At 53.9% G+C, this 15,207-nt stretch overlaps 1 protein-coding gene across 1 annotated transcript in view; it reads left to right on the forward strand.

The window, feature by feature from the left end:
• The window catches only part of SH3RF3 (SH3 domain containing ring finger 3), a 338,026-nt gene that overhangs the window by 260,142 nt on the left and 62,677 nt on the right, over positions 1-15,207 (forward strand). Inside the window, exons 6-8 of the mRNA XM_063087182.1 lie at positions 1,345-1,445; positions 8,247-8,417; positions 11,004-11,254. Of these exons, the coding sequence (XP_062943252.1) occupies positions 1,345-1,445; positions 8,247-8,417; positions 11,004-11,254 (523 nt within the window). The remainder of the gene's footprint in view (positions 1-1,344; positions 1,446-8,246; positions 8,418-11,003; positions 11,255-15,207) is intronic.

Raw genomic sequence — 15,207 nt, forward strand, 5'->3', positions numbered from 1 at the left:
TCAACTTTGAGGGAGATAGACCACGCTCTCTCCCAGGCGCTCTGACATCCCATGATGTACTGGCATCCTGGGCTGCCATAGCAGTACCATAGCTGGGTGGCACACAGCAACAGAAAGTGTTCTGGTTCTGAAGACCAGAGGTCCAAAATCAGCTGTGTGCAGAGCGGGCTCCTCCTGCCGGCGGAGGAGGCTCCTTTCCAGGCCTCTCTCCAGATAGTCCTCAGTGCTCCTTGGCTTGTAGACGTGCCTCCGTGGTCCCATGTCCTTTCTTCCTCTCTGTATCACTGTGTGTTTCCTTTTCTGTGTCTTATATGGACCCCTATGTGGATTTAGGGCCCGCTCTAATCAAGGATAATCTCTTCTGGGGATCCTTACCTTAAATCATGTCTGCAAAGATCCTTATTCCAAAGAAGGTCACATTCACAGGTGCTAAGGGCTAGGATTTAGACATATCTTTTGAGAGGACACAATTCAACTCACTTGGCCATCTAATACCTCTGAACAGGAAGACAGGACAGCTGCCCTGGGGAGGACTGGGTGGTGAGGGGGTTTGGGGGAAATGCTGCCCCTCGTGGGCTGGGTCTGAGGATTCTCCACCAAGACCTTCCTTGGCAAGAGCGTCATGCCACCAGATTCCCTGAGAGCTCAGCACACACGTGGTTCTTAGAAGCCACCACCTGGAATGAGCCCTTTCCTCAAGTGATCTCCTCCCGTGAGAAACCCTGGATGCTTGGAGCACCACGGGGTCTTGGGTGGGAGGTGCTGTGCTCTGCGAGTCCTGGTCCCACAGCCTGCCACTCTATCCACTGCAAAGGACCAGTCTTTTTTAGAGATTCATCTTCAAGTCTTGGGGAAAGTATTTTTAAATAAGCTCATGTTTCAAAGCATGGAAGGTTTGGTCTGGATTTTCTTTAATGAAGACAAGAATAATTAATTCAAGTTCTAAGAATAAAACCAGAATGGAAATTCTTATGTTATTTATGTTTTAGCACAATAAAAAAAAAAAAAGAAAGAAAAGAATAAAACTGGGCCGCTTGCCGTAGCCTTCTCATGTGGACCACAGTGTGATGGGGGCCAACCCAGATGCAGACCGAGGGGGCTTCTGAGCTGCTCAGCAGGGGCTATTGAAAACCACCCTAAGGGCAGGTGTCTGACACCCAGGCTCCCCTCAGTGGGAAGAAACTACCGACAGCCAAGGCAAGCAGGACCTGAGAGTTGTGGAGGCCAGAGGGTGCAGTGGCTGAGGGGAATGCAGGGTTCTGTCCATGGTGCCCTGACCGCATTTCTGTCTCCCAGGACCTGTTTCCCATCTCCTCACTCCTGTCTCCTCTTGTCTGTTTCCAGGACTCCCCTTCGACCGGATCTGCCCCCACGGCCGTCCCACGAGCTGGCACAGCGGCTGCAGAGCAGGGCACATTTCCCAAAGCCCAGCTGCCCCTCAACGTGTGAGCTGCCCTTCGTGTCTGTCGGGGTCCTGCGACGTCAGCGCCCCGTGCTGGGATCCCTGTGTGTGGTTTCTGTAGGGCTTTACAGTTTGCAACTAGCTGGTCAGCACAGTTTTGTGCATCTAATAGCACACTGGAAGGAGAGTGTGGGAAACAGGTCAAGCAGGTTCTTTTAATGTCCTTGTCCCCAGGACATTCATTGCAAGCAGAGGAATACTCAGAATATTTGACCACGTGGTCAGACAATGGCACTGGTCAGTCTGGAAAAGAGGAGGTATGGCAGCCTGAGTGGGGACAGGCCCCACAGGCCCCAGAGAAGGTCCAGGGTGGCCTGGGGAGGGGGGATGGCCAGAGCAGCGGTAGTTTTGGGAACTTGGGGCAGTAACAAGTTACCAGCTGCTCAGAGGTAGCTCAGTGACAGCCAAACCAGTACATTCCAGTTGCATGTCACCCTGAATACAGCCAGATGAGCTACTGCTGGGGAGCGAGATGTTCATTGCCTTTAAAAAAATCTGCTCTGTGAAGTTATAGCTCTTAAAGATAATGGGCAGTTTAAAAATTACCCATTTAAATAGTGTTCTGAAGAATTAGAACAGAGCTTTCTGCTCTTTTATTTGGCACTGAGTTCAGTCACTTGAATGAGTGTTTTAGGCAGAGCATACAAATTTGGCAAACAGTATGGTGAGACCAGAAAGTTCCATCAATCTGGGCGGATCTGGGAGAGGCACCAAACCTGCGTTGTTGCAAAGCGGAATGTATTTCAACCAAAAAAAAAAAAAAGCCTTTTGAAAAAGCACCTTGCCATGCGTCAAAGGTTTCCTGGAAGCAGCAGCCTCCTGTACCAGTCCCAGCCCCAGTGAAGGCGCCGGCCTTTTTCCCAAGGCTGACCGGAGAGCGGCGCACAGCTCCTTTGCTTGCGCGCTCTGCTGGAATTCAACTTCAGGAAAGGAGTGTGACCTTTACCTTTCTTACTGAGTTTCCCAGGGGAACGTAGATTAGCGAGCTGCACCTCAACTGTCTGGAGGTGGGAACTGAAGTCCTCACTTGTGCCGGACAGGAGATGCTGCTTCTGCCCAGGTTTCTGTGTCAGCTCCAGCAGCTTCTCTCAAAGTGGGCCAAGGGGGGCACGTGGGGAGGGGCGGGGGTGGGCTTGCTGCTCCTGAGGATCTGGACACAGGATGCCATCCCCAGAGGAGGAGACACAGGGGATGGCCCTAATGTGGTTCCCCAAATGAGAAGCAGGGCGGGGCCAGGCCACAGGTCTGGAGAGTGCAGGCTCTCCGTACCTGTGCAGCTGTCGTTCTGGCTCTCCCTTGCCAGGTTAGCCACCCGAGAAGGCTGCTCTGTCCTTGATATCCAGAAGGTAACCCGGTTCCAAGAATGTCACTCTCCAAGAGTTGTGAATATCCAGAACATATTCTGAGGCCTCACTGTGGACAGACCTCCATGTCCCAGGTGGGTTTTTGATTTGGCTCAGAGTTGGAGGGTCTCTCCCTCCCGAGGCCTCTCTGCCCTGGGGGACCAGGTCGCTGTGACCTGGCTCCACTCTCTGCCTCACCCCCAGGGCACGGCTGCCTCTGTTTAGCTTGAGATTGTCATCTGGGTGACAGGAAAGGGAGACTTATGTGTTAGATAACATTCTTCTGAGGATAACAAGAATTTGGTGAGAATGTGTCTGCGGTGACACGGGCCGTCAGATGCACCATGATCAGCATGACTGCGGAAGTTCAATGTGGACATCCCGGGCTTTAATACTGTGTAGCCGGCACAGGCTAGGCAGTACCTCATGCATCACAGCAATATGCACGGTCCGTTTTGAAACCATGACCTTTGAAATCATGTTTATTTCATTGCTAGGGAGCAAAAGACCAGATCGACCCCATCAGTCTATCAAATAGGGGATTAGCCTGACTGCTCCCTCATCCTCACCGGCTCCACGAGGCTGGCAGCCCCACTCCCAATGGGGACAGACACGCGACCCTTCCTCCTCTGACTGGTCTTCCCAAAGCAGTGTCTGTATGTCACGTTCAAAGACTTGAAATTGAGCCTGAAATGTGCTGTTTGTACAAAGACAGCTGCAGTAATAGGCGCTGCTATATGTGGGGAGTCTGCAGACGGCCCAGATGGGGCCAATGTGGAGGTCAGTGGTGGGATACCTCCTAGACCCCTGTTCCATGGCCCTCGTTACTGTATTGACTATGACCCCTACAGGTGAATCACAGCCTGAAACGTGCATCCTCGTGAGGCTGGATCTGCACGGTCAGCCTTTCTGTTGGTGGTGGGGACTGCTCTTCACCCTGACTTCTAGCATATAAAGGAGTCCCTTTGCCACCAGTGCACAGAGGTGGCTGCTTGTCTGTGGAGACATGAGCCCACTCCTAGGCCCCCCGTCACCACTCCTGCTGCATTGGGAATTCTGTTCTGCGGCTCGTCTGCCTTTCGTCTGGCTGACCTGCTGTGATTCCTGGGAAGTGGAAACGTTGAGTGTTTGGTCTTAGAGGCCAAGCTCTAGGTCAGAGCTGAGCCGGCCGGGATCCTAAAGGCTGACGAGAACACTCGTGAACAGGGTGCCCTGATGCTGGGGGGTTTGCCAGCCCCCTCCAGTGCTTTGGTAGAGTCTCCTGTGAGCTCTGGTGGCTGCAGTGGTGTGGACAAGGAGAAGCTCAGGCGTCAGACAGTCGCCACTGGGGAGGATGCCTGCCTCTCCCAGCACCAGCTCTCGGACCTGCGAACAACTCTCGGCTGTTGGAGCCGCGCTCCAGGGCTGACTGTCAGCTTGCCGTCGGAGAAGGCAACTTCCTCAGTCAAGTGGGTGCAACTGGCCTATAGGGGAAGCCAAGTGCTTCCTGAGCTGCGAGACCCCCTGGATCCCCGCTGGGGACCTGGAGTCATGTTGAGGAAGCCAGAGAAAGACTGGGAAGCAGAGGGAGAAAGGGAAAGGGAACCCTCAAGAGACCAGGGTCCTTGTACCTGGTGGTCACCGAGACGTGCTCTGTCGTGAGCAGATGACCTCAGGGCCTTGCTGTGGTCAGGATAACCCTTCTCATGACCCTCTTCCATTTGTCTTGATGGTCAGAAGGCCCCTCAGGGATGATGTGGGCCCCGCATTCGGGGACACTGGGAAAGGAGGCACAGCCTGCCAGTGCAGAAAGGGCATGTGTCCTCCACCTCACAGTCACAGGCGGCCAGCTCTGCACACGTCTGCGACGGGCCCAGAGGAACCAGTGCCTGCCAGGGCTAGGGCAAAGGCCTGGCACAGCGAGGACATGGGCCTGTGCCAGCGGTGTCCCCGGCCAGCTGTCCAGCCTCCTCTGACAGTGCCCAGAAGTACCCACCCTCAGAGTGCCAAGAAGATGTGGTCAAGAATGAGCCAGAGAATGCGCTTGAGGCCTGCAGTACCAACTTCTCCTGGCCCCACCCCTTACGCCTGCATCTTTAGGGACAGTGCAGAGTTGGGACCCCAAGCAGGTAGGGAAGGGGGAGAGATGCAGGTGGGAAGAGCAGAGAATGGCCTTGAGAGAAGTCTCCAGACAGAGCACAGAGCCTGGCAGGCGGAGGTGGAAGATGGCAGAGTAGCTGCAGGAAGATGACAGCTCCGATCCCCTAGAGGTCCATGTCATTCTCTCAGGACATGCCGTCAGGAGACAGACGCTGAGCTGCCTGAAGGAGAGCTCTGGAGCCGAGACCGCCCTTCAGGGTTTCAGGGTTCCCCTAGCTGGATTGAGGTGGTGCTGGCTTCAGGCCGCCCTTAGGAGGGACAGTCTTTAGTGGCACTGCCCCCTGCAGGAAGTTCCCAGTGCAGGCAATGCCACGAGCCCTCAGCAGCCCCTTGCCTGCAGGAGGGACCGGGGCTGGGCATCGCTGGATCCAGGCCCAGGGTGCACTTCAGCCGCAGAACCAGTAGGCTGGTGGAGACACACCGCTGTGCCTCAGCCCCAGAATCTGCTGCATCTCTAACAGGCTCCAGGCAAGGCTGTTGCTGCAGGTCCAGGACCACCCCTTAGGGGTCCCTACACTCCATCCCCTGTGGCAAGTGTGGAGGGCGCCTGCCCACAAGGTGGCCTCACAGCTGCCACCCCAACTTCTGCCTTCCCTGGGCTCTCAACCCTCTCAACCCGTGGCTGCCTGTGTAATCCCAGGAGATCAGAAGGCCCCTGGGGGGAGGGGTGGCCTCTGCTGGGCAGCCAGATCAAAAGGGGTGGCAGGTGCTTGTGCTCAGGGGCAGCCTCTACAGCTACACTGCAGCCCCAGAGTTCCCCATGCCCTCCTCTGAGCATTCATGCATGGGTGCCCCACCTGCAGCTATCCTCCCCCAATGGCTGCAGCCCGCTCCTGTCACACGCAGGACTCACCCATGGGCCCTGACACTGCACTGTTAATGTCTGTCTCCACCACTCGTCGCTGGTGGTTGTCCGGTGACATCTCTGGATGGGACAGTCCATGAGTGGGCACACGTGTCCTGGACCGAGTCCTGCAAGGAGAGCAGAAGCAGGACTCCTTGAAGGAGGGACGGTATAGAACCTTTCAATTATTTGGGGAGAAACATGAGCAAGCCACCATCTAGAGGAGAAAGGGTGCGAGCAGACGAAGGCACTGAAACACTGATCGTCCTCTCCACGATGAGGGCGGGAGGGAATCTACAGACGATAGCAGCTGTGAAGATCCTGCTACAGAAATAAGCACGTAACACAGCTTGAAGGCTGTGCTTGCGTATCCAACAGGCTGCACGTGGGAGCAGGTGACGCACCACGCCAGCCTGTCTGCTCTGTGCCCATCCCAGGGCACGGGGTGAGGGGCAAGGGCCCCACCCCACCTTGACCCAGAGTCCATAGCAATCACTCAGGGGCTGCTTCTGCCTGTACAGGGCACCTTTTTCCAGTGGGCCCCAGGGCAGTGGTGAGGAAGGCTCTCTCAGCAGTGTTCCTATGTTGCCTCAAATTCTGTGGTTTTAGCAGCAGCCTCTGTGAGGGGATCACAGAGGGGACGTTGGCACGGAGGCTGCCGTCTGATCTTGACATGTTGTAAAGCTGACCTGGGCACTCCGCCAAGGCCTGTGGTAGGCTGCCATGACCTGTTGAAGCCAAAGGAAAGAGAGCTGGGCTCTGGGAGCCCAGAGGATGAGAACGTGCTGCCTGTAGGGGCCCCGGTCCCCCCTATTTTGCACTGGGTCCGGCTGCATGTGCCCATGGGACTGGCTTTCCATCCAGCCCTGCGGATGCTGTCCAGCTCAGCAGAGAGGTGTCTGCACATGCAGTCCTGGCAGGATGCAGCTGAGGGATATCTATGGGAAAGGGTAGATAAGAGGTGACGCTGCTGTGGCTGTCACTGGGAATCTGGAAGCCACCTGGTTCAGGAAGTGGGCTGTGGAGACCCCGAGGGAGGAGGCGGCAGGTTGAGAGGAGGCCGGTCTGTTCTTTGGATACAAATCACTCTCCCAGTGTGGCTCATCCAGTGCTTCCTCTTGAGTCACTCCAAAAGGAGAGCAGATGTAGGAGTACGTTCCCTGCCAGGCCAGTTCCCTGCCTAGCGTGAGCGCATGCCAGATATGCAGACGCCATGACCCACTCGGCACATCCATCTGCTTTTCGTTCCCCCTCTGAGGTGCCCAGGGGAAAGAAAAGTAGGAGGGGGAGAGATTTTCCAAGGTGAAGTCAGGCTTATTTTCACTCCGGTTCCACCAGCAACATGCACCTAGAGGCCACACTTGAAATGTTGAGGCCAGAGGAAGGATTACTCATTGGACAGAGGAAATTTCAAAGGAAGATGAACAGACCAAGTGCATTAGTGCCTGGTGCAAATCGGTGCAGCACCTCCCTGACGGTGGGCCACGCTGGGCTCACAGCTTCCCTGCCTCTGACCATGACCCGCCCTGAGCATGCCTCTGAACATACGTGAACAGGGACTGAGTCTCCATCTCTTTGGGCCTTCGCTTCCTCAGCTGTGAGGCCTCAAGGTCATGTAATGTGTAGGCAAGACCATGTGGGATCTGGGCCCAGTGTCCTGTCCTCCCCTTGTCCCGACTCACCTGGCGGCTGGGCATGTGAGGTGGGGCACAGCTCTGCATGGTGTCCCTGGCCCTGCAGGTAGCAGCACCTTGTGTGAAGGGCCCCAGGAAGAGTCATGATGAGGGTGCTTTGGGGAAGAGGCTGTGACAGCACCTGGAAGGACACCCTCTCCCCTGCTCAGCCCAGGGGCTCTCTGTGTCACTGGGCATCTAATAAACAAAATAGACTTCCCATGGGAAGAGGCAAAGTGTAGCAACCTGAAAGACGCAGTCTCGCAGCAGATCCTGTGTAGTGGAGGTGAGGGGAGTGGAAGGGAGCTGGTGTCCCCTGCCCCCAGCAGTGTGGCTGCATGCTCAGGCCTGTGCAGTATGCAGGCATATGGCTGCAGCTGTGTCATTACACAGTTTTTCCACACAACTTTCCTCTGAGGCCATCAGAGAGCTCGCTGAGAGTCAGCAAACATGAAAACAGAATTCCACCCTGGCTCCTCTTTACTTATCCCCTGAAAATGTGATTTAGCACTGAAAATGCGAATCTTTAGGCCCAGGAGGAGTGAGGAAGACCCTACCGGGGAAGTTCGTCTTGCCTCCCCCTGCCGGGGTTTGTTGTGAGGAGTGAGTCAGGTGAGGGGCGTGCGAGTCCTTTGTAAACTGTAGAGCCACCGCAGATGTCAGCTACTGTCTCTAGGCTGGGCTCATCCAAAGACGAGCTCCTGTGTGTCCCGGGCAATGCTGGCCCTGCAGCCACCATGCTCCCGGGAAGACAGTGCTGACCCAGATGCGTCCTCTGCCTGCAGGTACCTGGCGCTCTACGCCTACAAGCCTCAGAAGAACGACGAGCTGGAGCTGCGCAAGGGTGAGATGTACCGGGTCCTGGAGAAGTGTCAGGATGGCTGGTTCAAGGGCGCGTCCCTGAAGACCGGGTTTTCTGGGGTGTTCCCAGGAAACTATGTGACTCCCGTCTCCAGGTGAGGGAGTGAGGCCCTACATTCCACTGACCAGCCTGACTGCTGGAGGCCATGCTGTGGGAAGGCTGCGAGGGCCCACAGAGCACTCATTGGCAAATGGTCACCTCCTTAGCTGGGTGTGCTTGGCTCCCCTCAGCAGATGCTGGCACTGTGGGGAGGGGACTGGGAACAGGAGGGGCTGGAGGCAGGGCAGCCGCATGCTCTCAGCCAGGATGGGACGTCGCCAGAGAAGGAGGTCTCAAGAGCGTGTGTGTGCATATGTGTACAGCAAGTACAGCATGTGTGCATGTGTGTGGCATGTGCATCATGTGTGTACAGTGTGTGTGTGTGTACAGTGTGCATTGTATACTGTGTGCATGTGTGTGCAGTGTGCACAATGTGTGGAGTGTGTGTGCTTATGCATATGCACATGCATAGTGAGTAAAGTGCATACACATGTATGTACTGTGTACACGTGTGTACAGTATGGACACAGCATGTGTGCGTGTGTGCGCAGTGTGTGCACATATGTGCATACAATATGAGCACAGCATGTGCACAGTTTGTGTGTGCAGTGTATTTGTGTTTAGTGTAAACATGGTCTGTGTGTGTGTGTGATGTGGGTCATCACCTATAAGTCTTTTATATGTAAAACACACATATATAATATGCAAAGGAAGAATGATACATTTCCAAAAGCTAACGATTGTTATTGAGTAATAGCATTCTGGATAATTTTTAATTTATTCCTTCTTTGTGCTTTCCAGTGTTTTACAAATTCTCTGTTACATTATGTCTATAAAGTAGAAAAGCTAATGTTTAAAATTTGCTAAAGAAGTAACCGGAGTTGCTTGGGCATGTTCCCTTGAGCTGAGGGGTCCTGCTGAGTTTTATCTCAGTCAGTCTTAGCACGGAAGCACCTCATGGCACAGCCCTGAGGTGACTCTGCAGGTCAAGCAGATGAGCAGTAGACACGGCCCTTGCGTCTCTCCTGTCTTTGGAAAAGACTGCCATGTAAGCATTAAGTAACGCCTAGACCTTGCCCTGACTGCTGGACTGATTCCCAGAGCAGTTTCAGAAGGCGGGTAGGAGGGCACTGTGGTGTTGATTTAAGTACCTGTAGTGACCAAGGCATTCTTCAGCCTGTGCTGCCTGCAAGGTGCCCAGCAGGGGTCTGGGGGAGAGTGCAGTGTGTCCTGAGGCTGGGCAGGTTTGAAGACACACGGTTAAGGGGCTGTGAGAGATAAGCTTCGCTAAGAAGACCCTCAGCAAGGAAAAGCTTGAGAAGCAAACTGCAGAGGGGCTACGGGAAATACCCATGCCTCACACCAGGATGCTCAGCGCAGGGTGGCTGCTCAGGGTGCGAGCTGGCCCTGGGCCTTGGGACTGGCCTGGGTCTCTCAAGCCATGATTTGCACTGCCTCTTTCAGCTGTGATGGGCTTGTCCCTGAAGCCCTGGCTAGAGTTGGGCTCACCCATCACGCAGGCCACCCGTCATGATGAGGGGATCTCCCTGCCCAGCTGGTGCCCTCAGGAAGATGCAAGCCTGAGATGCTGGGTGTCTGCACCCCCCAGCCCTGCCTGGTCCTTCCTCAAAAACGGCAGTCAGAGCAGCGACTCCTGAGGAAGGCAGTCAGCTTCTCCAGGCTGCTGACTGGCTCCCCAGATTCCCAGTTTCATTTCTCTCTTTTGAGTCTTCCTTTACATTTACCTGAGAATTCCTCAGACCTTTCAGACACATAAAGCCTGCAATTTAGATCCAACTTCCTTGTGTGGCTCTAGAACCCACCCACCCCCAACCTGACTGCTGGTCGTTCCTAGGACCCCCACCCCCACCTGACTGCTGGTCATTCCTGACGCACACCTGGCAGCACCATGATTGGGAGGTTGTTCAGGCTGCCCCACCCCCTCTTCCTACTACCAAATTGAATCCTACACATCCCTTGAGGTCTTGGTCTTCAGTCCCAAGCTGCTGTCATAGGAGACGACTCTGCCTGCCTTGTGGTCCTGAGCGGGCTGCGTGCGAGTGCTGTCGAGGGTCTCCTGCAGGTGTGCAGGGTCCCCACTCTGCCAGCCTTGACCACAGTAGCATCTCCAGCTTTATGTCCCCGGCTCCTGGCATACCATGTGCATGTACCAGTGCTCAGTGAATGCAGGTTGAGACAGTAATAGAATCTGGCAGTTCTGATCAAAACTTCACCTCAAGGACTATCTTCCTATGCCTCCAGAGACCTTGCTGTGGGGAGATTCTCTAGCCAGTGGATCTGGGGCTCTCCAGGTGGCCTAGGCCAGCTCACTGCACCTGCTGTGCCCCTCACCAGTTGCCCCCTTCCTCTGGCACTCACAGGGTTCCTGTTTCTCAAGGTCCTTTTGCTATTTCTTGAATATTAACCTTTAGAGTTAGCCCCGTGAAGATTTTACAAAGGGTGCCTCTGGGCATTGTTCTGCTGCAAGTGTTGTCTAGGCACTGTTGTAGGACTTTGTCCCTGGACTCCTGGCCTTCCTCTCTCAGAGCCAGTAGGGAAGAGCAGGCCTGTGCCAGTGGCCTACATGGCGTGATTTCCTCCAAGCCCTCTCACCCGACTTCATTCTGCTCTGTTTCCTTAGGGTTCCTGTAGGAGGAGCTGGGCCACCCCGGAATTCTGTGGTTGGAGGGTCTCCTCTGGCTAAAGGGATGACCACAACCATGCACCCAGGTGGGGGAAGTCTGAGTAGCCCGGCCACAGCCTCCAGGCCCGCCCTCCCCCTCACTCCTCAGGCCCACGCCCAGCACCCAGCAACATCTCCACAGATGGGCAGTTGTCTGCGGCACTCGGCCCAGCCGGCCACCAGCCAAGCCCGGAGCCCCATCACAGCAGGTATGTATGCGACTCCCAGGCCTTCATCCTGCTGGGAAGTTGGCAGGGTTTCAAGGGCATAAGCCATGAGACACACATTAGCCCAGGTCTCAAGCAATCTATGTGGGCTGAGTTGCATTTGCTTGTCAGTCACTAACTCTGCTGATCTCCAGAAGTTCACTTGACTTACCATCTTACCCTATCCTGGCAGCTGAAGTGGGTTAAAGAATTTACAGGTATTTACACACTTCACTGTGGCGAGAGGACTGCATGGACTAGTAAGTTTAACACTGGCACCCTCGGACATTGCCGCAGTGGGGCACCTGATGGTCAGCCGCATGGGCCTTCCACTGGCCAGGCTCTGCAGCGTGCCTGCCAGGCAGTGTCTCAGGTCAGGCTGGTAGGAGACACAGATCCAGAGCATGCCCTTTCTGCAATGCTCTGGGCCTGAAAGGCGTAATGGCCAGTGATCCTTCATCTTCGGGGCAGCATTGTCAACTGACAGGCTGACTTGGGGAAAAATCAGTTTGCCCCCGGGATGATGTGAGATAAAAGAAATTATGGGGGAGACCATAAGGGCACAAAGAAGGTAAATGCATCAGCTTAGCGTTGAGCTGATAAAAACTGCTGAAACTTACAGAATGCTCCCAGGAGCCCATGCCATGTAACCTTCCAAAACCATGAGCCAGTGACTGTCACAATGCAGTGGCAGTCACCCAGGATGAGAGGATGTGACAGAATTTCTCTTGCCACCTGTCAGGCTAGGTCACAGACCCTTCAAATCTGTTGTGCGGACTGGGTCACAGACCCCTCATAAGTAGGTCGTGAGCTAGGTAGCTGGAAAAGATCATGGGAGCTGTTGGCAAAGTTGACATCCTTCATTCAGACATGAGCTCAGCTTCTGCAGCAGCAGCAGCGTCCCCGGTGACATCCCGGGGGCACTGTGGATCAGAGCTGTTTGTAGTTTATACTTAAGTCAGATAACCCAGGGACACCTGGATGTGAGTCAGATAACCAAGGAACACCTGGGTGCACATGCATAATTACATCAGACAATAACCAAGGAACACCTGGGTGCACATGTGCAATTAACATATTTACATTAAACAGGCTAGGTCATGCTTGGCAAGATTCTGAACATCTGAGGGAGACTGACCATTTGCCCATTTTCCTTACACCACCCCAACCTTGTCCTCTCAGGAGTCACCTCTCTTCTTCTCAAAGTGAAGTTTAAGGGCAAAAAGAATGTAAATTCTTTGTGGCAATAAATGTACTATTTTTTAGACTAGCTAACCAGAAGAGTACTCATTAGAAGTGCTCCAGAAAGCAGCTTCTAAAGGTGAAAAATAGCAACAATACACAGCACAGCAGGGGCTGTGTTTTCTCCCAAGTCACAGCTGATGGTACAAAGCAGAAGGGGGCGAATGTCCCCCTGTCAGATCTCCTCGTCCACTTGTGCCTACACATCCTGAAACTGGGGAGGCTGGCCTGCCTGCACGTGCCCACACTGATGCCAATTCAGACTTACACAGGACAAGAGGAACTGCTGAATCCTTGCAGGAAAGCCCGAACTTAAGGCAGACCACGTTGATGGTTTTACAGTCTAGTGCATTCCAGCCTGCTCTCGGGTGGCTTGCCCACTGACCATCAGGGAAGGGAGGGATGCAGGTGTGGGCGGGAGGGTCTGTGGTGGGGCCCATGGGGATGAGGGGCTTGGAGATCAAGGAGAGGCTCTTCAGAGGAGTTTGTTCCCAGAATGAGATGCAAAGTAACACTCAGGCAGGGGAACAAGGATGGGTGCATGGGAGGCAACAGGAAGGGAATCACCCAGTGAACGCAGGGGGAGAGAGTACGTTTTTACTCAGCCAGCTGCAAGTGATATGGTAAAGGCTCAGCAGACAAGCCTCGCTTGAAGGCATGAGCTCGAGAGGCATACACATCTGTGCTCAAATGCGGGGCCTGCTGTTACTGCTGTGGCCTCGGTTTCCCCTTGTAAAATGGGGATAGGAATGGCACTGACCTCCTAGGATGTTTGTATGAGACTGTCTAGCATGACACTTGGTATGTACTCAATACATGGTAGCTGTTTTTGTTATTCTGTCAGAATAAGAATATTATTGAAGTACTCAATACATGAGAGTCAAAAAAGTAAATGGAAACTGTTACCAAAGGACGTAAGGGGGCCAAAATCTCTCTTAAAGGCAATGGAGCCCCACTGAAGGATTTTTAAATGAGGGGGTAACACTTTACCAAATATCACATGGCGTCCCTGGGCTCGAGGCAGGGAGCCAGACCGAAGGGTGAGGGGCTGTGGGGGCCCGAACTGAGGGAGTAGGGTGCGGCATGGGCACAGATTAACAAGCTACTGAGGAGGCAGAATGGTCACAACTTGGAGGTGGGCTGGATGCAAGTGCTTAGGGTGCCCAAGGAACCAAGTCCACCTTCCAGGCTTTTGGACTGGTTAACTGGGAGGATGATGCTGGCATTCCTGCGCCAGAAGAAACCAGAAGAGAACTGATCTGAGGGGGAAGATGATGAATAGATTTAGGCATGAGGATTTGAAAGATATAGTGGTGTTGGTCACACTGTGGCCCCTGGCTGATCTGGAACAACCTCCCTACCCAGGGTACACATCCCATGTTATGAGTTCCACCTCACTGCAGTAGAAGATGGACCCTGCTTGTCCAACCTACCGTGTAGGCAAGGAAGGGGCAAATGACCCAACTCTGGAAATTGAAACTCCCCACACAACTTTCAGGCAGATCACAAAAATATGAGGTGCCTTGTGGGTCAGTTTTGGGCATGAAAGTGGTGGTGAAAACATCTAGCTATTCAGGGGCAGCAAGGGTGGGCTTCTGGTGCCAAGCATTCAACATCATCAATGGGTACAGATGGACATCAGGTGCCCAGTGTCCAGCACCACTGATGAGTGCAGGGGCACTTCAGGTGCCCCATATTCATCATCATCAATGGGTGCTAGGGAGCTTCAGGTACCAAATGCCCAGCATCATCAATGGGTGCAGGTAAACTGGGTACCCAATATTTAGCGTTATCAGTGGGTGCAAGTGAAATTCAGTTGCCCAGTATTCAGCCTGACCAATGGGTGTTAGGGGACTTGGGATGTCTAGTGCCCAGTATCATCAATGAGTACAGGTGGACTTCAGATGCCCAGAATTCAGCATCATGAATGAGTGCAAGGGGACTTCAGGTGCCCAGTGTCCAGAACCAGCACTGGGTGCAGGTGGATGTCAGATGCCTGGTGTTCAGCACAATCAGTGGGTGTAGATGAACTTCACATGCCCAGTGTTCAGCGTCATCAGTGGATGCAGTGGGGACTTCGGGTGCCCAGAATGCAGCATCATGAATGGGTGCAAGGGGACTTCAGGTGCCCAGTGTCCAGCACCAGCACTGGGTGCAGGTGGACGTCAAATGCCCGGTGTTCAGCACCATCAGTGGGTGCAGTTGGACTTCAGGTGCCAGGTGTCCACCATCATCAATAGGTGCATCTGGACTTCAGGTGCCCAGTATTCATCATCATCAATAGGTGCTAAGAGGATTTCAGGTGCCGAGTGTCCAGCATCATCAGTGGGTGCAAGTGATCTTCTGCCCAGTGTCCGCCATCATTTATAGGTGCAGTTGGACTTCAGGTGTTCAGTGTCCAGCATCATTAATGGGTGTAAGTGGTCTTCACATGTCTAATGTCTAGCATTACCAATGGCTATAAGTCGACTTTAGGTGCCCAGTGTTCAGCATTATTAATGGGTGCAGGGTGACTTTGGTGCCCATTGTCTGGGATCATGCAAGGTGCACTATGGACTTTGGGTGCCTAGTGTCTAGCAGAGTGGGGAGACTGTCCATGTCTAGCAGTGGTGCAACTGCTGTGGGGAAGCCTTACTGGTTGTTGGGTCTTTGCCTGGCTATACAGCCTCCAATACCAACTCTGCTATCTCAGAGATTCTGTAAGTGCTTACTAG

This window comes from Cynocephalus volans, chromosome 2 (assembly GCF_027409185.1).
Source record: "Cynocephalus volans isolate mCynVol1 chromosome 2, mCynVol1.pri, whole genome shotgun sequence".
NCBI lineage: Eukaryota > Metazoa > Chordata > Mammalia > Dermoptera > Cynocephalidae > Cynocephalus > Cynocephalus volans.